This window comes from Poecile atricapillus, chromosome 1 (genome assembly GCF_030490865.1).
Source record: "Poecile atricapillus isolate bPoeAtr1 chromosome 1, bPoeAtr1.hap1, whole genome shotgun sequence".
Classification (NCBI taxonomy): Eukaryota; Metazoa; Chordata; class Aves; order Passeriformes; family Paridae; genus Poecile; species Poecile atricapillus.
Window position 1 is genome coordinate 98,258,078 of NC_081249.1, and position 23,998 is coordinate 98,282,075.

At 39.9% G+C, this 23,998-nt stretch overlaps 1 protein-coding gene across 5 annotated transcripts; it reads right to left on the reverse strand.

Annotated features, from left to right (window-relative positions):
- Window positions 1–1,829: 1,829 nt before the first annotated feature.
- CD47 (CD47 molecule) lies at window positions 1,830–22,882 on the reverse strand. 5 transcript variants are annotated; one of them, XM_058836382.1, is made up of 12 exons: window positions 22,745–22,882; window positions 19,010–19,360; window positions 17,628–17,666; window positions 15,346–15,435; window positions 13,616–13,717; window positions 13,144–13,236; window positions 12,541–12,636; window positions 10,950–11,042; window positions 9,250–9,281; window positions 6,910–6,934; window positions 6,215–6,242; window positions 1,830–4,182 (listed from the first exon to the last, which is right to left on the reverse strand). In XM_058836382.1, the coding sequence occupies exons 1-11, from the start codon at window positions 22,788–22,790 to the stop codon at window positions 6,217–6,219; spliced, it is 993 nt and encodes a 330-aa protein (XP_058692365.1). In that variant the 5' UTR covers window positions 22,791–22,882; the 3' UTR covers window positions 1,830–4,182; window positions 6,215–6,216. The 5 variants fall into 5 exon arrangements, with proteins under 5 accessions (XP_058692365.1, XP_058692401.1, XP_058692392.1 ...); XM_058836418.1 differs by lacking the exon at window positions 17,628–17,666; XM_058836409.1 differs by lacking the exon at window positions 6,910–6,934.
- Between the last annotated feature and the right edge of the window lie 1,116 nt (window positions 22,883–23,998).

Sequence of the window (23,998 nt, forward strand, 5' to 3'; positions counted from 1 at the left end):
GACAGCAGCACTGCATAGAATCATGGAATTATTAAGGTCAGAAAAGACCTCCAAGATCATCAAGGCCAACTTTTAACTGAACACTACCCTGTCAACAAAACATCCAATGATTCCACCACTTCCCTGGGCAGCCTGTTCCAATGCCTGACAACCCTTTCAGCAAAGAAATAGAAATAGTCCCATAACTCTGGAGAGTCCAAAAGTACCAATTTTAGTGATTTTAGGAGAAACTGTTCACGCTCTTCTGGCAATCTTGCAGTTCCTGTGCTCTTCAATTCTCCCACTAAACTTGTATTCACGGCAGACTCTCTCTTCCCTTCACAGCACCCACTCTCCAGCCCAATAATTTCAAAAGCCTTTCTGTAGTCTTTAAAAACAAGCAAGCAAAAGAACAGAAGGAAACCAAAACTTGTTTCAATACTGCAGCTTTCCTCCCCCAAAGCAGATGATCCTTGTTTCCATGCTATTTACATTTGTGCCAATTCATCATTTCATTGAAAAATAGTCTTGGTTCTGCCCTTCTCTTGTACTTTATGAGTACTCCTTGCCCTTTTCCTGCAGCCCAGCTGCAGTGTGAAGGATTTGGGGTGCATCTCCCAGGCCATGCCCTACCCCTGCTGCGCTTCTGCCACAGACACAGTAGGGAACCAAGAGGGAAACTGGAGGAAGTCCAGCTCACACTTTCTGCTTGTGAAAGAGAGTCCTCAAGGATACAGGAAGCAAGTGTCTGAAGTCCAAGACAGTACTGGCTGCATCTATGACAAAGGCACAGAGCACACAAAGGAATTATTTTCCATAGGAAATAAATATAAATTCTTCTGCAAAGTGGAAAAGAGCTCTGGCTGTTCACTTCTACTCTTAGGTAGGTAACTGTGCAGCAACTGTTGAATCATGGAGCTCTGATCCAGCATTTTCAGAAGGCTTCTGGACTGAAGTTGAGGTTTGGGTTGGTTTTCCTGGTTGAACTGACTGGAGCAGTCTGGATACTGCGTTGAGATGTTCTCCAGTCACACACATTTAGATTAGCACCATTTCTCTCACCCCAAAGTTCAAGCATGCAGTTTTCCTGAGCTTGCAGTTCACCCTGCAGTTGGGTCCCTGCACACAAAACTCTAAAACTGTTAAAATTGTGTTTAAATAGCTCAAATTGTGGTTCATGGCTCCTTTAGAGAGGAAAGCGTGTGTCTAGGGAAGTCACACAATGCTTCTGAAGAGACACTGAAGTTCAACAGCCACAGTTAAAGTCACCTTGAACAAACGAGGGAATTGCCAATAATTTCCACTGTTCCCATCAGCTCAGCTCCACTGAAGAGGATGTGTGAGTGGAAAGCCTACCAGGCAGGACTTGCAGCTCCTCTCTCCACAGTCAAATGAACATTAAAAACAACTTCAGGAAATCCAGAACTTAGCCAGCAGTGCTTTAACAGTAGCACAAGGGATCCTCTTCTCACAGAAATACCATTCCAGGGCTGCAGACAGACTGGACAGAGGTGCTGCTCTGCTGTTTCTGAAGTTACAGTGGCAGCAGCAGCTTGTTACTCCTCATTTCCTCCCACAGCACACTTGGGTGACCACATTTGATGGCTGATGTTGGAGAGCACAACTGAAGTCATTACAAGGCAGCCTACAGATTTGCTTCACCATCTTGATGACCTTTCTAAGGAGAAACCTGGCCAAAATCATCTGCAGCAGCCTATGTAACACTGAGAACATTCCTACAGATCCAGTAAATAATACGTAAAGATAGGGAGTAGAGCAGCTGTGACTATGAATTCATAGAAGCAGCTACAGAAGTTCAATGTGCGAGGAACAAGAAAATCTCCCGCAAAAACAACTTAAAATGACTTTATTTTTTAAGTATATTAGCACAATATTTACAAAATCATTTCATATTTCATAAATAAAAACAGTTTCTTGGGTAAAGACTATAGATCTATAGATATTTAAAATGTCTATATATTTATATATACACACATATGTACACACACAAATGAAAGCATACAGTTATGAACAACTTTGGTTTAAATTACTGGTGGGAAAGGGCTGGCTGGGTGCACCAATGACTTTTTAAACTCTCGCCTTTAAATTCCCACCTACAAGAAATCCAGCCCTTAACACAAGAGGATGGTGGGTTTCTCCCATTTCTGGGGCCATGATTCTGCAGTCCATAGACAGCCACTGAGCTCCTCATGTTTTGACAATTCCTAGAAACAGCTCGGCCTGATCCCACGGTGACACAGCGGGGTTCTGCTGCAGTTTGCTTTACAGAAATTAACATAAAGCTATTACACATAACTGTTTTTGTAAGGCAGAATACCTCAACAGAATTGCAGTTGATTTGGTTTTTTATTCCTCTGCTGCTAAGATTTTCAACTTGCCAGAGGGAATCACTAGTCATAAACAGGGAGCACTGCACAGTACTAAATTAGAAAAAAAAATTATACCAAATTGTAATGGAGAACTACCTCCCATCTTTAATTAGATATCACTGAGATTATGGGAAAACCTGCACCAAAAGATTCATATGCAAGAGCTCAAACCTTACATGAATACTCCCACTGGCAAAGTAGGACAGTAAGTGTGAGCCATACCTGCTTCTCCCATAATTTAATTGTATGGGTGATCCTCTTCCCTGTGTCCCAGTGATCCCAGTGAGGGCTGGACCATGGCTTGCTTTAAATGGTTCAATCCTGCAGCCTTGGCAAGAGGGACAATTATGACAGCACCTGCTGTAAAATCAGACACCTCAATTTTGCTTTGTTGAATTCTTAATGTGACTCGGAGCTCAACGTGCAGAGACCCAAATCCCTGCAACATGCACCCAACAACATGGATATGAACCTTGATTTGCAACATTCAACTCTGAGAAGTGCCAAATTACTCAGGATCTTTAAAAACATGGATTTTATTACAAGACTTTTTGGCAACAGCTTTCCAAACGAAGTTTTAAATCGTTAGAAGGAGAAAACCATGTGTGCCTTTGAAATACAGTACCTTAGTACAAACGGGAAACAGTGTCAAGATTTCTACAAAGCATACACAAAGTCCAAGAGCAGCCAACTATATTGGAACAACTCTCAAAACAGCTGTAAAACATAGCAGAATCTCATGGAATGTGCAAGTCCTAGTAAACTGTTTTTTAATAGATATATACAGAAACTGAGCTTCCTCACTCCTCATCAGCTCCTCCTACTTTTTATTTTATGTATTTGTGATGTAATGGCAGCAACACAAACCTGGGCCAGAAATCATAATTCAAGAAAACAAGATTTTAAACTTTGTCAAAAATACACTAAATAGGACAACTCCTATTTTTATGAAGCACCCACGACTTTCACAAATTCACTGAGTTAAGAAAGCCTGAAATTGCTTCCAGTTCCACACACTGCACAACATGAACACACACAAGAACCACATTCAGCATTAAGATTACCAGCTCCTGTGCTCTGTAATTCCAGTGCTGAATTAGGCTCCAAGAGCTGAGCAGTTTCTCATCAAAGGATACAGAGAAGGCACCGAGAGCCCTCTCACTGGACAAAAAGATCAGCCACCAGAGCACACATGACTACTGTCCACAGAGAGGAATACTAATGTTTCATGGAATTAGAACTCTGTTAATAATTTCAGGAGAGCTGGGAGTAAACTTTGTACTTATGCAACTTTGTGTGTAACTTTTTTATTTTTTTTTTATAAAAATTTGCTGAATGTCAGAAAAGATGTATTTGTACAATCTGTACTTCCTGCTTGTATCATACACAAAAACCATACTTTGTCCATGCACACAAATAAAGAAAGCAATAGTCTAAATGGTATTGCAATCTCTGGGCTCAGCAGGCCCATTATCAAAGCAGTGATTAATGATAGTTTTTGAAAATAGTACCACTAAGGATTACTGCTGGGAGACTCTGTACTGGGCAAATAATGCTTCTTATATTCTCACCCTCAACCATCCCATATACACCATAACAAAAGAAAATAAAGATCACATGTGGGCAAACACACATGTTCCTTGCTACAGCTGCTGTGACTATAAAATTATGTCATTTATATCAAAAGCACTTTTGCCACACATGCAAAACAACTAGATTCCTGAATTTCTTCTCGTTGAGTAGTGCATCTTCAAGGCCACGGTGTATCAACAATGGTGTACTTTTTATATACGCATCACATAGCTCTGCAGTTCTGGGAATTTAAAAAGAAAGAAAAAGAAATATTGTTCGGGAAGAATAGCAATGTTTTGTGCTGCCGACACAAATCACAGCTTACTTGGCAGATTACAGACTATTTTCTTCATTTCAAAATTGAAAGCATATTTAGCATTCAAATAGTGGAAAAAGGTGTTACTAACAGCAAGTGATGTTTCAGCCTGTCCACAAAACAAAGGTGGACGCTATCTTGGAGCTTTCACTCGTGAATTTGAATAAGCTGAAGTGGCTCACAGGCTCAGCTGTCTGACCCACCCTGCCCATATATTCTAATGATAGTTTACTTTCACATGCTATTTTGTAAGCTAGTCAGCTTCAGCATCTGATTCATCCCTGCTTCAGTCTGTGTGTGAATTTTCCAGAGAAGGTTAACATAGAAGCAGGTAGAGCTCAAAAGGTTACTGCCTCCAGCGTGTGAGTCAGAGCATTTGCCTTCCATCTGTAGAACCTTCTGTCACTGGTTAGGAGCCATCTTTCAGAGCAGAAAAAGCAGACAGACTTCTAGCTCTACCCTAAAATTAAACGGGTAATTGACAATTTCTGTGCTTCTGGAAGCTCCACCTCAGCACTAGAAGGTAGGTTTTCATAACCTAAATGAGACCCAAGAAAAAAACAGGCAACTTATTTAACATTGGATCTCCAAGCAAAACTCTGCCTTGTTCTTCAGTAGGATGAGGTAACTGCAGAGAGCTCATCCTGCCCTGCTGGATGACCATTCTGGCCTGCTCTGAATGCAACAAACTGGCAAATATCTACTTGTTTCCTGGTCTCAACTCTGTCAAAATCAAGCAGTAGCCAATTCTGGAGCAGGCCCTGCCTTCCACTCGATCCAACTCAGATTACTGGAGCTCACTAACTGGTACACATTTATCAATGGAGAATTGATAACTGGTATACATTTATCAATTCTACATTGATATAACTAACTGGTATACATTTATCTATGTGTTTATGAGACAACAATGCACTTGTCCTTTGTATTGTAGAAGTGCTTGTATTCCTGTTGTTTTGGAAAATAATTATATGGGATATTTGGATGAACCAAATGTAGTAGTCATAAGTAAGACAAACCGAACAGCACATGGTATTTGTAAGGAAGCCTGTTTTTAAAACTCAACTCATACACCTTTTTCCAATTAGACCTAACTAGTACCTCATTTATTTCCTCACTGTCAATCCATACCTCTTAGAAATGGCATGATATAAAATTAATTCAAGTGAGCTAACCGATTCGGAGTGACCTTACTCTTTATCTCAAGTAGCAAAATGTTGTAATTGAATGCAGGAGTACTAGACTAAGGGTCTAGTGATACCTCATGACAAGCTTGCTCAGTATTCAGGGAGAAACATAAGTACCAATAGCAGCAATAAGTGCTTTTTTATCCTATTTCCATGAAAAGTACAGCTGCTGAATAGAAAAGACTCGTTAATACTGTTTTCATTTTCAAACCTTATCATCTAGCCTAAAATTTAAGCTCTTCAATGAGAGCAATCTGAAAAATAATAAATTGAGTGAAATCTCATTGGAATACAATCTAACAAAACCCAGAGAATTCAAATAACATCTAAAGAAGGGGAGAGGAAGTTAATTTTAAACCACCTTCCTGTGAATTTCCATTGGGGACCACCAATTAAATTCAAGAGAGAAAGCTTAATTATATCAACAACAATAAACACCCCCCCCCCACCAATACACAACCCATCACCAAGGAAACATTCCAAATACTGCATGAACATAAAGGAAACATAAAGCTATTTGACTTTCCACATTTGATCAGAAACATACTATTGCACAGTTCTCTCACTGACTCATCCTCTTCACTGTTTAGGAATACACATTCTTCCCCTATGTTTGATGTATTCTTTCTTTTCAATTATATATAATTTGAATAAGAACAGCACCTGCCCTCAAACCGGTCCTCCAAGTTTCACTGAATTAGCACTGGGTAACTCTAAACACCAAAACCCTCAAATGCTTAGCCATTTAAACAAATACCTGTTAGACTTACCATCATTCTAACATCACTCCTTTTGCATCTTTAAAAGTCAAAAAAAATGGGTTAGTAATGAATGAAACAGAAATTCATGTTTCACAGTAAATATTCAGGTTAATTCTAAAATTCAGGTTAATTCTAAAATTCAGGTTAGAACTTGCTACTACTCAGCATGCCAATTAGTGAATATAATAGCAAAAAAAAAAAAACAAACAAAAAAGAAAACAAAGTCATCCTATTTTCACCTATTTCAGGTGAATTTCCCTCACCTTAAGTGCTATCAGCATTTCCCAACCCAAGGAAATATGAAAAGAATAGCATAGCAAGGACAGATTTTGCTGTGATCATTAAGTATTTCACCTAAATAAATCTTTATGAAGAATTAACATCTATTTTCAATACCAGTCCCTCTTCTTCCCTTAAAAGCTGGACATTTGGCAAAGCAAAGAGGGTGGACATAATATCGTGAGATACTAGATTTGTCCTAAAACAGTCAAACAGTGCCTCTGGCTAGGAAGCACAGTGGCATAAAACAGGGAGTCTGGAGCTGCAGGCAACATTTCATAGAGAAATCAAACTCTTACTGACTCACAGAGCCACATAAGTTGCCACACTGATCTGCCATCTTAGTGCTGTGGTATTGGGAATTAGAACCATCTTTATCCATAATTAATCCCTTTATGAGAAGATAAACCTTGAATATCACCTACCATTTAGTGGTTCTTCTACAGCTTTCTGCAAAACATTTAAAAATATATATATGTATAAAAAGCCTTCATGTTTACTTCTGGCTGGCCACAGTTAAATTACTCTAATTGACATATACAGTAAGTAGTGATTCTACAAAAACGAAGAAAGCTTAACGTTAATCAAATTAATGACTAAAGATCTGAACAAAAAAAAATTTAACAGTCAATTGCTGCATTCTCCAAGGTTGTTTTCCCTTACTGTGATGTTTACCCAGATGAAATACCCCTAGGTGGCAGCGGAAGCCATGCAGATACTACTTTTAAGCTCTAAAACCTAACTGATTATTTCTGTCATTTGATCAATGGTTAGTAACAAAGCAGCAGGACTAAAAAAGAAAAGAAAATTAGTAGCCAAGCAAATCTCCTCAAAAAGAAATACACGACAGTTGTGCATTTAGTCTGGTAGACAATCATCAGAAACAACACATGCAACCTACAGAAATGCTAAAAAAAAAATCTGTACTTGGTTAAGACGGCAGATTTCAAAATTTTTCTTTTGCCCTCTGACTCAGGAAAATCTCAAGAATCATTTTTTAAGTGTGCCCCAGTGTCAAAATGATGCCCTTCATCAGTATTAAGTTTTCCATAGTCCTTAGATGACACAGAATAAAAATGTATTCTTAAAATTACTTCACATCTATTTATTGCCTCAAAGCACAGCAATACAGGCTGAACAGCCCTTGATGGAAACAAGCAGCATATTAACACACTCCAATTTCCACCAGGTCTTTCCCTAGCAGCTGTAAGTTCATGGACACAAATTGTATCACTTGAATTCCTCTGTATCTGGCTCTCAGCTATCTGCAGCTGCAAAGAACATATTTATATTTGCTGAGGTTTCCAACAACCTCTAAGTTTTAAAAACTTCTTTTGATTTCATTCCTGTCCCAAATTCAGAGAGTAACATTATGTTCATTCCTGTGTTGCTGAGGCTATTTATTTCTTAATTCCTCACTGCCATGGAAGACCACATCTTCTGTGGAGATGTGTTCTGTGAGGAGAACAGCTCATAAAGAGAACAGAGTTCTCATCAAAGGATGCTATTGTGCATGCTGGTTTCTAGTTCAAAGTTTATTTACACACAAAAGATTGTCAAAGTTAAGGGGGGAAAACCCACCCTTCTCTTTCCCTGTTTACCTCCATTCTACAAGTAAGCATAAGGATGTTAGATAAAGGCAAGATTTCATTTTGAATGAAGCACATCTTCAATTCACTTCTCAGCTCATTTTTATAACATAATTATCTCTTAACCTCTTTTCCTTCTTTTTTTTTTTAAACTCTGTGCACTTATATTCCTTCCATAAAGAAAGACTAATCCTCTGAAATACTCTTCCTTACAATGAAAATGGATGAGCAAAAGCAAAGGAAATTAAAAAAACCTAAAAATCTCTTGTCCTAACTGCAGTCAGCTGTCACTGTTAGAAACCATCTTCCTTCAACAGCTGGGTCTCAGGCTCTAGACTGGAGACCTGAAAATGTGTCTCCAATGATGGCTGGCATCCAAGAGGTGGGATGAGTTAGTATTTGCCAGATTCCCCTGCTACAAGGGAGTTTTACTGGTATTCTGCAGCTGTGCCTCTTTCTTTGCTTCTGGAAAATACCAGAAATGAGGCAGTTCACATTCATGGATCACTCAAAAGCGCTGTGTAAGTCTGTGAAAATGACTGTTTTGGAAATTATTATTCTACGATTCAAAACTACCAACTGAAAAACCTTCTTTAAAAAAGAAACAAGATATTTTCCAATTTGTTCTGTGTTACCTAAAGACAGGCACTTTCTTTTCAGAAGGTCTCATCAAATTAGGGGGCATGATAGGAAAATCAGAAAAAAGGTCAAGGCTATGCCAACTGCATAGCCAGGAACTGAAGAGAATACCAAAGGGTTCTGGTACACAAGATCATAGGAAAAAACCTTTTAAGTCTTTTTTTACAGGCCACCTGGATGTTTTGCACTCACGCTAATGATAAAACTTTTTAATCAAGTGAGCAAAATGGCCTTTAAATACTCAGGTGGAAGAGTGCATTGTAAAAGAAGGGCAAACTCCCACCAGCTTTCAGTGACAGCAATGGAAGCTCTGTTTGGGCAGGACTATGTCGGGGTGGCAGTCACAGTACTACAGACACACTCAATAGGGACAATGGAGACCACCAACTCACTCAACATTAGACATCTGTTAACACAGCCAGAACTGTTGCTTGCTACCAACCTGGTCTGAATTCGAACTAGTGAAGAAAGGTTCAGTATCTCACTACAATCCCCTGAGCCATCTAGTCACCCCAAATTTATTAATTTTAAGCTTACCCCCGGACGAGGATGATCTTTCATTCTGGAACCTAAAATAATTACAAAAAAGTGACCAAGCAGATGAATAAATGTCACAACAAACCAAATAAAAACACAGAACCATAGAATCGTTAAGATTGGAGAAGACCTCCCAGAACATCAAACTCAAGCAACTAGCAAGCCAACCCAAGCAGCATCACCTTCACCACTAAATCATGTCCCCAGGGGCCCACCTAAACATCACTTCCAGTGATCTTGATTTCACCATGTCCTGGGCAGCCTATTTCAATGCTTGCCCACCCTTTCAGAGAAGAAATTTTTCCTAATATCCAATCTAAACCTCCCGTGGCACAACTTGAGGCCATTTCATCTCATCTTGTCACTTGTTACCTTGGAAAAGGTATTGTCTGGTGATACGACTTTCAACACAGTTGTAACACATAATTGAAGCTTCCCCTAACCAAAGGCACTTAATTCTATGATCTGGAAAGTCTTAGAGCCTCTAAGCACTCTTCTGTTTAGGCACTAAATAATCTTATCAAGTACAGTGTGTAAATTGCCTCACTCATGCACTCAGCTCTAAAGGTGAATTAGGGTACTCACTATTCATTGTGCTTATTTTGGCATGCTAGAATCTACCCCAAAGTCACATCTGACTTCCTCAGCCAGCACAATCAAACCAGAAATGCAATATTTATGCAGACCATGAGCACAAAGCATTGAAGTCAATACTATACAAGTATATACTTGTATAAATCGAAGTCAATAAATTTATCTTGGATATCAAATATCAGGCATTCTGCCTTAATTTCTTCTCTACTGGAAATTCTCCCTGTTTCAGGGTCTATTATTTCTGGCCATGCCCACACATGATGTGCACACATTAAACCTGTATGGCTCAGTGCAGACTCGTGACTGCACTCACTGTAAACATTTCAGCAGCTTGAGTCTGGAAGCAACATATCCTCAATTGCACCATTCTGTGTCCACAGAAGGTGGACAACAGGTGTTTGAAGAGCCTTTGTGCACAGCTTGAAACAAATGTCATTCTGACCCAAGCCAGTACAGTCCACACAATGTTATGCTGTGGTGTGCCAGCATTCCACACAGCATTGCTAGGTTTTGCTCATTTAGCATATCTTTAAATCTTTCATCTTTCTGAGATCTGATGAACAGATCAGTTTCTGAAACAATGCCTTGCTATTCCTTTCTTCTGGATTTTAAAATTAAGCAGGAGGAAAGACAAGGTTCACTAAAACAAAAGGTGTGCATTCAAATTGCTCTTCTTTTAACCTACCTCTAACCAGTGCAAATCAGTAGGCAGATTTTTTAGTTCTTTAAATCCATGTTTTGATAAGCTTTTGTCACCACCATCCCACAACCCACTCAACAGAATCCTTGACACCCTTTTGCTCTCTTCATTCTAAGATTCAGCTGGCCAACTGTGTAAATGCAGAACTTGAACAGCAACATCCCTCCTACAACTGAAATATTCTTACTTTAGAAACCTGGCTATGTTGATCTCAAAACAGTTTATGATTATGAACTGTGGGTTTCTTAACTCAAGATTCCCCACACGCTCTATGAAACAAAGCCAACACATACAGACAACTTTTCAGTAATTTTTAAAATTATGTAACTGTTCAATCACACCTTGTGCTCACATAAATTATGTCTACCTTAAAGGAAAATAATGCAGAATATTAGGTGCTACTTACCCATAATAAACACGTAAGCCAGACTAAGCAAACTTCCAATAGCCATAATAGCTAAGCCAGCAATCAGAACAGACCCGTGTAACGGAGGACAGGCTGGGAAAAACACAATGAAATAACTGTACCAACTGACCCAAAAAAAGAACAAACTCCTATCTTCAGATATAACTGCTTAATAAAATAAATAAACCTGATAATGACAGGCATGATTAATTTCACTTTCAAAGCTATTCCAGAACTACTTCTGCATCTTTCCTTTTTTGTGTATGTTCTTTAGTGATAGAGGCATTTACTGATTTAACCTGGTTATCTGAACTATTCTACTAGTTTAGGTACTCCATGGTCATTCACTGCAATTGATAACATTCTTTCATTAACAGTATTTTAAGTTTAAACTTACATCCTCAATCCCAACTGCTTTGGACTGTAATTGTATTAGATGACAATACAATACTGTTATTGTTATTACAATTAATCTGTCAGCTCAACACAGGATGAGCTTTGGTTTCTTCTGACAGTTCAGGGTCACTGAGCTGAACTCCCAGAGATACAGGTAACACTACCATGTATGTATGACCTGGGAGAAGAACACCCTGAAAAAACCAGGGACAGTTTTCATTTACAGGCATTATAAAAACATCCTCCAAAAAATCCTTGTATTAATGCTTTATCAGAAATCTCTCATCAGTTTATTTTACTATTATAACTTCCAAATACTTCTGTAAATACTAAACAATAAGCATAAAATTCAAATCACAACTCCACTGGAAGGGTTAGCATTTCACCCAGATTGGACAAATCTTTAAAAAAACACTTCAAGGAGAAATAGGTCATAAATCCCCAACCAAATCAATGGCTAAAATGGAGAGTATCTGTACAAAACAATAAATCAGGAGCATTAAGTGCCTACAAGGAACACAAATATACATTCTCCTACTAAATATACTGCCAAGGACAACTAGTCCTAAATTGACCCTTTTCTGTGCTGTGGGGTGCACGGGGAAAGGCAGGGAGGGACAAAGGGAGGACAGGGACATAGCTGGTGTTCCTTTACCACAGAAACAGTTTTTCAGAGATGAAACAAAGTGTCAGCCACAACCCCACTTACAACAGCCCAAGAACACTTCCAAGTTTACTGTTTCTGCATTTACCTTCTTAATGTGTTTGAACAGCATTCATTGAAATACCCATGGGCTCAGTTGCATACAAGCAGAGATTAGCAAGGAATTTCTGATTTAATCACTGAACATGAGAAAGTTATTTCTAAATACCCTAGGCCACAATAAGAATAACAATAATAGTCATCCAAAATCAACACTATTATGCAAAATTAAAACAATTAACTTTTTTTTTTAAAGCAGCTGCACAGAATGCAGTCATGAAACTGATGTATGGAACACTTCCTTTAGGCTATTCCTCTTTCACCAGATAAAAAAGCATTAGCACAGCAGTCCTAAACTATATTTACAGAAGTTACTAGCTAACATTCCATGTAGTGAAGCCATTTTTACAAAGTTTTAGTGTTAGAAATAAACAAACATCAGGTGTAGACAAGAGCAAAAAGCACACTTTCACAGAACACTTAACTGCTTACCTGGGACACACAGTGCAAAACCAACCACAGCAATTATAAAACCAAGAAGTTTCAAACCTATCAGAGCCAACGTTGCCTGCATTAGACTGTCAAAAACTGGGAATAAAAGAAACAAAATTATAAAATTTAACTACAGAGTCACAGAAGACAGATAATTGCATAAAGCTAGAAATCAGATTCTCCTAAATTCTAAGCTCAGACAGTCAGTGTGCTAACAAACCCAAAAGTCACTGCAAGTCAAGGCTCTTGTATGTATACACATATACATAAAATTATGTGTATATAAATAACATTATGAACGAACCATAAGTACTAAAATATGGAACCCACAGTCTCAGAGCTAGTTATTCAACCCAGTCCCTAAACCCAGGCAGGAAGAGCAGAAATCACTCAGATGTGCTACCCTAAATCTCACTGTTCAAGCAGGTTACTTCTTCTGTGAAGCAACTCAGCCCAACACAGATGAAACATTTTGTTTCAAGATACTACAAACGTGATGAACCCAGGATGCTACTGTAGCATCTGTTTCTAAAAATGAGAACATTTTGTAGATTATGGGAGGGGCTCAGGTTTTTTCCTTCCATACATTAAAGAAATACTCACCAATTCCAAACATGACGTACTGAAGCGGTATCAAAATCACAGTAGGGATTACAGTCAGGCCAAGACCAGCCTGATTCTGTACAGTATAACCATCTGCAAACATTTATGTGGGAATCAGTAAAACCAAAATTGTTAACGGGATTAAAGCACAAAGCAACAAACATAAATCATTGGTATCACCAAATTTCTTGGGCTCAGAAAGAAATCCCACTGAAGGACCAGAAGTCACTCTCTAGTCTATAATATTCACCCAAGGCAGTAGGACAGAAAATATACATAAATTTGGACTCTGTATCTTCCTATGATCACTTGAGGACCTGACAACTCCAATGTTTCTGCTGTAGTCTGTATATTCTTCTTATTTAAAAATTAATAGATAGCAATTAGTAGGTGGTACTAACTTCCATACTACAGAAGAGATTATTTTCCACTCTTATGCCCTTAAATTAAGAGAGCAATTTTAATCACTTACCTTGGATAAAAAGAGCAGCGCCTACACCAGCTACAACTGCAAAGATGACAAGTGCTACAATAACGCACACTTTCCTCTGAGATTCAATTTCATATTTTAATCCTTAAAGAGACAGAGAGGAAAACAATCAGACTCAAACTCCTAAAAATTAAAACTATACACACTCACAAGATTTAATTTGTTTTCATTGTTTGATATGAATAATATGGTTTGCTCAGAAAAACGACACCTGGCATCAGTGTTCTAGTCAAATTCTTACTTTCTCCTCCCATACAATCTAGCTGATGTGTTATCAGAATAATTTTGGGACATGGTACAGGTTAATTCAGGTAGATGCACTGCTGACATTTAAATGTTACAGTGAATTTGTTTCTTAACTGAGTGTCAGAGAGAGATTGGGAAATTCCAGATTTCATTCTCTTCCTCATGACACTGGGTGAGCTCAGACACATCACATCACCTCTGTCCCGAAAGGACTTAAATCCTTAAAGCCAAACCTGTAAACAAAAGTCCCAAAAACCCCACCTCAAATAAACCAACACAACACCCCAACTCACAAAACCAAGAAAACATACATTCCCAAATATTACAAAGAAAAATCATGCCAAATTTAACAACCTATCTAAAGGTATAAAGTATCACTGATGGATTCCCAGGTTATCTAAAAGAGTACAAATTAAAGGAAAAAAAATGTACCAACACAAAAAAATCCCAACAAACAGTAAGTCTACCCATATTTATTAAGTTAGAAATAGAGCACCTCATTTCCCCACAGAAGCCAAGACCTTTCAATGAATGCCACAGGTGCAAAAATATCCAAGCATTCTAAAATTACTCTTATAAAATGACAGTGTTTCTCCATGAAATTATTACTTTCCTAAAAATGTTGAATTTCTGCTATGACTACAGGGCAATGACAAATCCTGAAGAGATCAGAGGTTCCCATACCATTATTATAAACTATGAAAATCAGGAATGTAACAATACAGAGATAAAATTATTTTTAAAAGTATGTATTAGTTTTCAACCTTAGACCATGGATAGACCTTTGAAGAGTCACGTAGCACTTCCAGAGGTTCATGAAAAAGCAATAAAGGAAGTTATATATAGATGGCTGAATATGTATGTGATTATTACAAATCACTCTGAGTGCAATTACTTTCCATTTTTTATGGACTTGACTCTTAGCTGAAATGTTTCTCCTTTTTAATTTATATTTTAGAAGTCTACAAATTGAAAGAGGCTGAAAAACTTCAAAGACTGAGGTAACAAATTGAACCATCTGAAAGACCAGGACATAAAGTACACTCTGCACTGCACAGATGTTGGACAACAGTGTATGAAGAACATCTAAAGATGTCTGACACTGGTGAATTAATGTATTGCCTCTAAAAACAATTAACAAAATCACCAATGTCACTGTTAAATTATAACTAAGCCAGTCCTAAAACACTAATGAAAATTTTTACATGAAGAAGAGAGCACACCATCCTTCTCTCATATTGATTTTATAGCCATATAATAAAATAGCTTTGAATTATTCAATAATGTCATGGTGAATCAACAGTGAAGAGTTTCACACACACCACGCCTCTGTGTATTATCTGGATCAATTCCCACATATCCTTTAGATGTGAGCAGCACCTTGCATTTTACATGGGTACCTTTATGCATCAAAGTGATTTCAGGACAAATCAGTAACTGCAAAGAATTAAAGAGTAAATACTTACCAATAACACTTAACTGAGCTGCACAAAAAATAACAAGTAAGCACATCAATGATATGATGACAGCCCTTTCCACTAGAAGGAACCATGATCCTAGAGAACAAACAAAGAAAAATAGTAAGAAGAGAAAAAGAACTTAGGCTATTTGGTTTATATTTATCACTCCTCTTAGACTGTGCCCTAGATTGCCCAATACTATATGTAATTTAGCATTAAGAATTATAATAGGCTAAGAAACCAATGTCCTCTACCTATATATTTTTCTTCCTGATCTTCTGAGTGATAATCTACTTCTTCAGTACTTCCAGTTATCCCAGTATTTTCCAAGCTGAAAGTCTTAATTTCCACTAGAGCAGAGAATATGCTAGTGCTAATTTTTGACACTACAAGCTACTGAACTTGTGGAACTACAAAAATCTCTGTAAATCAGAAAAACAGTATTTAGGCTAAGCAGAGAAGATATGGGAAGTCCAATTTGATGCCTCCTCAGCCATTCTATTCTACTTTCAATTGTGGTAACTCCCAAAGAAATCTGGATGTGTGGTAAGGAATACAGCAGCTAGCCTAAGTGAGAGGGAAACACTGCTTTGTTAATTTTAGGTCTTCCCAACATCATCCATTTAGGCATTTGTCCTCTGCATTTTGGATGCCTTAGGCTGTTCAGTCAGTCATGTTTTAAAACCCTGTAAGCCACCTTCAAACATAAAATTTCAAAAATATCTCTGCTGAACTAGAAAATGCAGTTAAGTCTTGCACCTTTGCTCATACATTCAATTAGGCTCACTCAGTGGAGCCCAAAGTCTCCATTTCTTACATTGTACTTGACACCATTCCTCTGCCTGCACGTTTGGTTCCAAAGAAATTTCTAATCTTTATTAAGATGCATATTTGTTGCATTTTTCTCCATACATAAAAGTTGTATCTATTGCTCCAGAAACATGTAATTAAGTAGAAATACCTCACAATTTTCAATGCCAATTAAATACCCTGAGGGCAGCTGCTTTTAAGTCCACAAATTTCCCTCCTTCCCTTCCCTCCCCTCCTCCCACAAGAGGTCACAGAAGATACAGTGCATACAACAGAAATACAAGGCAAACACTAAGCTGAAGGCAAGAAAATGGAGAAATAGCTGCTAACTTCTAACTCACCAAAACAAGATTAATTTATTGAATTGTTTAAAGCAAGACTTTTTGGTTCATTCACAATACTGAAAAAGCAAATATTGAACAGTCAATGCACAGTGGCCACTCCCTAGATAAGCCAAATCCCAGCAATGCTGTTTGATGCAAATAAGAATAATTAAAGAAAGTAACTGCAAGCAGAGATTGCAAACCACTTCACTTCTTCTGTAGCATTTCCAGCTGACACTATCTGGTATCACAAAAACAAAGCAGCCAAGAAGCCTGGTATCTGCTGGGGCTTCAGTGTGCAACACAGAACCACGTGTGGTCTGGTGCTGGAGTCTGAAAGAACTTCCTGTACAGAAGTGCTTGCAATACTGCAGACACATGCAACATGCAAGAAAGAGGAACTGCTGAATGCATTTTCCTGGAAATACACTTTCCTTACTCTGGTGATTCATAGCAATCAACTAAACTCCTGGCATAAAGTAGCATTTTGAGAGCCAATACAAGGCAGGCAGTTCCAAGCGAAGGAGAGAGACTTCCAGACTGGGAGGAAGGAAGAGTGAAGAGGTAAAAGGGAAAGGAAACAGGGGAAGAAGACAAGGAAGAAAAGAAGAAATGAGAAGGACAAGGAAAGAAGAGAAAAAGCAGCAAGAAAAGAGATGACGAAGAGAGGAAAAAGAAAAGAAAACAGGGAAATTTGACAGTCACTCTCCTGATCAGGAAGGAGTGTCTGTGCACAAAGATGAGGGCACCTGCACAGAAATCTTGCTCACACTGCTACCCACTGCCTAGGTGAATCCAGGAATTCTCTAAAGAGAGATGGAGGATGGCTGGCTCTCGTATGACTATATTTGTAAAATCATCAACTGGAACATGCTAGTAGTGACAGCATGAATTCATCGCTCAGAAATGACTGAGTGAAGCCTGGTACAGGATTTCCATTATCCATTAACCCTTTTCAAAACTCACTCACTACACTTTCTTCTACTAGCTTACTGTCTCAAGAGTTTCTCTAGAACACTGAGGAGGAGCAAGCAACAAAAAGTTGTGCAGAAGAACTGAGAGAGAGAGCAAGCAACTGTTTCATTCAGCTACACCCTCAAACCTAAGTCTTTCTTCAAACCTAATGCAACCTCAAAACTGAATTTTTTCACCAACCACATTTTTCCTCTGGTGTTTCATCGCCGCAACTGACAACTAGAAAATGAAATTAGAAAAATTGTATCAGTTTCCTGCTCTGTTGTCTTTATACCAGTCTCATAATTATAAACACAGAGAAAATAAAACTTGCAAATGGGACTTGATTCTCTACATTCTCACGGTTTGCTTCTGCTTCTGAAGTGTAACACTGAATTGCATAAACAGCCAAAAAAGGCTGAGTAAGCTGTAAGAGAATGAAGGAAACTGAAACTGTGTATACCTCTTCCCCTGTTTTTGCATCATTTTAAGAAATGAATGATTTTCTAGTGTCATCAATTTCAGTGTCTGTGCCCTTCTCAATTTCAAGATCACGTTTGTTTTGCAGGGTATATGGTTAACTCAACAAGTAGACCCAACTGAGAATTACACAAATGTCTGCAGCAGGACACAAGCCACATCTGTTTGAGCTTCACAAATATATTATTGTGAAATCAAAAACTAGTAGCAAAACCAAACAAAATTCTAGAGTGCATGGGTAAGACTCCGTGTGCTACACATATGCAACTCATTCAGTGCTTCCAAGCAGCTCACCAGAGGCAGGTCTCCCGTGCAAAACAGATGAACAGGGCACACCTATGTCCAGTGAAACTGTCACATCTGCATAGCATTGGACAGATAACACATGTACAACAGAACCCATTACCCAAAAGCTGAGGTGCTGGAGAATGTGGGCAGGGACTGACAAGTCAAAGTAAAGTAGTTCTTTAGATGAGAAATTAATTTAGTGAATCTCACTCATTTTAACACCACTTTAAACACCATCTTTTGAAGATGACATTTAATGCTAGAAAACCACAACAAGTTGCCATCCAGCAGTGGCATTTTCAACCTCACTAGAAAACTGCCTACTTTGAGATTGAGTATTAGAGCTCTTAGAGCAGAATTTCTATTAGTTCCACCTGTAGTTTCCCAGCAGAATTAAAGGTTGCAAGAAGCAATTCTTCCAAGAAAAGATCTCTGTAGCCACTGTGATGGATGTATACATTTCAGTATTATGAAGATGATCAGAAATATGTCACACAGTAACATGAGACTGCTGAACATATCAGCACCTATATAATCAAAAAGATGTGGGAAAGCATAGATTTTCCTACACAGGACCTAAATCATGCTCAGACTTTACTACAGAATGAAAAAATGCATTCAGATCTTTCCCATGGAAGCACTCTGCTCTAACTTAAACTAAAAGAAGCCATATTAGCTTACAAGTTAGAAGGCCTGGGTGCTACATTTTTTGTATTTAACTTTAAAGGAATACATTGCCACATTCATAATTTTTCTCTTAAGATTTTACTTGCCTTCCCTCCCAGCAGGTTCTGAAACAATAGCAGGCAACTCACCTGAGCTGTTTTTAAGTTCCATTTTTAATTCTCCTTCTCTGTTTGATTCTGTTACTTCACAGCTGTAATTTCCAACAGTTGCTTGTGCACTGTGGAGCACCAGTGAGGCCACTCCCTTGATTAAATCCGCCTGGGATAAAAATCTTGCAGATGAAAACGAGGGATAAATATTAAACTTCTTGTTTCCTCCATGGTAAGAAAAAATTTTCTCTCCTTGCTTTTTCCATATAACGAACATGACATTTTCATTGTTCTGTTCTAGATTAGTCACGTAACAAGGTAAAACTACAGTTTCATTACAGTCATTTTTTTCTATAATACTTGTCCCAGAAAGTATCAACTGGGCAGAACCTATAAAAAAAAAAATGAAAATTGACACATTCAGAATTATTTCTTAATACTTGAGAACAAAGAGGAAATAATTGCAAGTGAATTGGGAAAAACAAAACAAATGCCTCTGTGAAACCACAAAAAGAGAATCATGCTTTAAGGGAACAGCAGAAGACAAAAAAAAAGGCATTGTAATTCTACTTACTCCTCTACACATGCTCAGCCATTCTCACATTAATTTACTGTATAGGTACCATAACTTATCATACATTAAGAAATAAAAAAAAAAGGTTGTCATTTATTTACTTGAGCACATCTGCTATTTCACATGTGGAAATACTGCCTGGTTTCTGCATGCAGAATAGCATTAACCACAGCATACAGATAACACACAGATAGGATTAACCATGTCCCACTGATGTTTGGTTTTTTGCTGCTGATCACACAAGTATCTAGAAACTGAGATCCAGGCATTAGCTCGACACAAACTTCCTTTACAGTTCATTAAGAACACTGGGAATAAAGTCTCACTATTACACTTCCGAGAGAAGGCAGGCAGGACAGCTTAGTCATTAAAGCTTTGTCACTTGTTCCTTCTTATCTCTGAAGGTGGAGCTAAATGCCTATAGGTTTAGATCATTTCTTGCAAATTCTCTCTCTTTTCCTTTCCAGCGGAGGAGGTTTACACACAATACCATATATATTAAATAAGATTACTACTTAGTATTTGACTGCACACACGACAGAATTGAAAATGGAGAATTTGTAAAAATGACCAATCTGTGTTACAAATCACTGTGACCAAGGTCTCTAACAATCACATTCAATGTGGGTAAGGAAAAATAAACACTTCACAGGATTATGTTACCACTGTTGGGTTTTCCCATCTCCCACACTGCATCACAGTTCTAAAACAGTAGTACTCACTGACCACTGTTTCAAGACCTAAACCCTATGCCAAGATTTTATCAAAAATGAAGATCCATTCATCACTTCTTAAGTGTGGATGCTAAATGCAAGAAGCAAGCAGGGAGTACTATGTCTGTGTGAAACTAAGTCGCACAAGGCTCTCACTCTGGCCTGGGAAAGCGTAAAGAAGAATCTAAACAGTCCTTGGAGAAAGACAACAACCCTGTAGGTGTTGTTTAGGATCCTTGTTGTTGACTGGTAAGAAACGGTCAAGGGCTGGTGTTCCACTTGACCAGTTATAGTGATGTGCAAGTTTAATGACCAATGAGAGTTTTATCTCTCAGACTTGTCTACAAATGAAGATCAGGGATAATAAACTTTGCTCTCTTCGACAATACAGCTAAGAGAGTCTGTGTTGTACTTCTCACTGTTCCTAATACAGTGTGACACTTAAGAATATCAAAAATCATAACAGCAGTATATAAATTACATCAGGAACAAGAAAAAAGAGGTTAATAAAACTAGCTTGGCTGTAAGCTACAAAGGTTTTGAATATTTTATTTTCTCTATTTTTCCTTGTTTGTATGAAATCATAAAGTTTAATAGCTTTCTTTGTAGTAATTGTTCCCTGAAGTCCCAGAGACATTAATAATTCAAAATGCTTTACTACATCCATCTGATGAAGCCAAATATGAGAAAGGATATTACAGTCCCCTCATACTGTAAACACTGAGATTTACAAACTGGAACCTCTCCAGGGACTTCACAGTAACTACTGATACTCACACGTATAAAGCCAGCTCAGAATGATGATATGTATTTAATGACTAAACTTAATTAGGTCAAGGGAAGAAAAAAAAAAGGAAAGGGGAAAAAGAAAAAAAGCTACGTCACTATTTGCAGTAGCTCTTTATTTTTCTTTCCCTCAAATCAAAAGCCTCAGATCACATTTAAAAAACACTCCTGCTTTAAATGTAGCTTTAATTGTCTAACACTGCTTCCTGGATTGCTACTGAATATCAAAAGCTTGAGGGTACCTCACAATGAAAAAGTATTCTCTGGTTTACTCACCGTGTTGCATTTTTTAACTAATAAAAGCAACAAAAGCATACAAACCTCAACCTATGCCCTAATAAAAAACACTTAAAACCTTCAATGCGTCTTTGTGAAATTAATTTCACATCTGTTTCACACTAAATCATGATAATAACTGGTGAGGTTTTTCTTGTTTTTCAGCGCCAGCACATTTACATTTTTGCGGGCTCTGTCCTCTGCAATCTGGCCGCTTTCACGGAAGAGGTTGTGTGGCTGCTCTCCCACTAAAGGGAGCCCGACAGCTTCTCGCAGACGGTACTTCCACTACAAACTTACCAACAATTCTGGTGCTAAGAGGAAGCCAAGAGAACCTTCTCCGAATAGTTACCAAATCCTGCAGGCGGTGAATTACTTAACTTCGAACCTTCCCGTAGATTATCATTTTAGAGGTGCCACATGAAGGTGACGATTTTAGAACCTTACACTAGGCAGCGTGGGGGCTTCTGAAGAGCTTGCAGTTGCAAAGCTGCCACAGAAAGGCTGCTGCACATGCAGTGCAAATTCGAAACTGCTGCACACAGTTGACAAAACTGGTTAAGTTTGGCCACCGCACCTGAGGGGAGCCGGCTCTTCTCACCTTCTCATGCAAACCACGCTGGGGCACTTGACATTTAAGGCCAGCTAACCCCAAAACCCAGACTGAAATTTCGACATGAGGTTTAAACACACAAGTTTCGGTGTGCTGCTTAGTGACAGAACAACACCTGCACCTCGGTGAAATTTTGTTAGCTCTGTCTCCCCACCGAGTTTCTTCTCAAGGCAAAGAAATAAGAATTTAAGATTGTGCGATGTCAACTGCATTTGGATGGCACAAAAATCTAACACTGAAGATGTAGAAACGCCCTAGACCCTGTGCAGCAGAGGACCAGTGTGCCTGTTTCAGGAAGGCGCACGGAGCTGAGCTGCCCTAAAGCACAGGGAAGTGAGAAGCAAAGCTCTGGGCACGCCGTCTCTCCTCTCCCCCGCAACTTCTGCGGGGAGCAGCCCACCGCCGGTCCCGGGGACCATGCGGGGAGCGACGGCGGCTGGATGATGGCGTGCCGTGTGTGTGCGTGTCCCCGCTCCTTCCCAAAGGATGGCGATCCACCGCTACGCACCCGCAGTCCCACACGCGCCGGCTGCCACCAGCAGCAGCCGGCAGTGGCGGGCGGGAGCACCGCGAGTCCCCTCGCCGAGCGGCGGGAGCGGCTGGACAGGCGGCGGCCGCTCCGCCCCGCTGTCCCCGGGACCGGCCCCCGCCCGTCCCGCAGCTCGGGGGGCACCTCAACCCTTCCCTCGCACCCCGGGGGCCGGGACCGCACGGGACGCGCCTCGGGGCGACGGCTGCGGCCGCAGCCGGAGGAGTCAGGACGACGAGGGAAGGGGAGAGAAGGCAGCGGGGCGGGTGCGGCGGGCACTCACCTGCGCGCAGGGCGCCGAGCAGCACGGAGGCGGCCAGCAGCCACATGGCGGAGCGGCGGCGCGCGGCCCGGCGCGAGAACGGCTCGAGCGGCGCCGCAGCGGGCGGGCGGCGGAGGAGGAGGAGGAGGAGGGGGCGCTCCCGCCGCTGATTGGCTGCGACCCTGGCGCGGGGGCGGGGCCACGCGGGGCGGCCCCGCCTTCACCGCCGGCCCCGCGTTCACGGCCGGCCTCAATCCCCCCTCCCGGGGCTCCGCAGCAGCCCGCTGGATAAGCTGCGATAAGGCTTGTTTTTGCGAATGTTTTTGCGTCTTTTTAAAGTCATTAGCAGGATGTATATCCCACACCCGCCCGAGCTCCGCGGCCGCGGTGTTGTGTTTCGCGTTGCCCCGCACGCACAGCGCAGAGGGTCGCGTTAGGGGCCGGGTAAAATGGCTGCCAGGGGAAGTCTTTGGGCTCCAATAAAAGGGGAAGCGTTGACAGGCTGACTCCTCCGCCGCTTAATTGATTGCGCAAGATCTTGATTTTTTGAAGGGTGTAAAGCCCATTGGGGTAGGCAGGGCCGGGGCCCGGCGGGGGCGGGAGGGGATAGAGGGAGCGCTTTCGTTTTTCCCCGTCTCTTCCCCTCAGTCAGCTGACGCCGAGGGCTGAGAGCATCCTCCTTGTTGCTAAAGGCCGGTGGGAGACCGGCCGTGCCAGGAGTACATTTGCTCCTGGCTGCAGTCATATGCGCTAAGTGCAAGTCAAACACAAGGTGTTCAAAAACACTGAAGAACTCGTAAGTCATCAGTTGTTGCATTTCATTTAAAAGCGAGGATAAATGATCCTTTTTCCTATGTTTGGCGGTAATACGTACAATTGACTATTTCGGCAAATGTTTCAAGGAGGTTTTTTTGTTGTTTTTTTTTTTTTTCAGGAGTAGCTCTTTTTAGAAATTTTAATGCAGAGTTGTTTTAAAATTTTGAATCTATGCATACTTTGTTCGCAAACGTGTTGGTGAGGCATTAAAAAAAGGACTGTTAAATATATTTGAGGATCACACCTTTATGTACATTTATAGATATGTATATATTTACAATGTTCTTACAAGTCCCAGAGTTCAACAGAGGATGAAAGCCAGGGCAGAATCAAAATTCTGTGAGAAACTGAATTTCCATAGGTTTTATGTCTCATATGGATTTGCTGCATTTATGGGGGTTTGCAACATTTATATTGACTTTATATTGGGTAGGTCTACCCCACAAACACCCCCCCTGC

Excerpts from the sequence above, each read along its gene's own strand:
- CD47 (XM_058836382.1), bottom strand. The coding sequence starts at position 22,790 with ATGTGGCTGCTGGCCGCCTCCGTGCTGCTCGGCGCCCTGCGCGCAG. Across the intron at positions 19,361-22,744 it reads GCTCGGCGCCCTGCGCGCAG|GTTCTGCCCAGTTGATACTT; the intron begins GTGAGTGCCCGC and ends TTTTTTTTATAG. Across the intron at positions 17,667-19,009 it reads GGAACTTAAAAACAGCTCAG|TTGTCAGTTGCGGCGATGAA; the intron begins GTGAGTTGCCTG and ends TTCATTTTCTAG.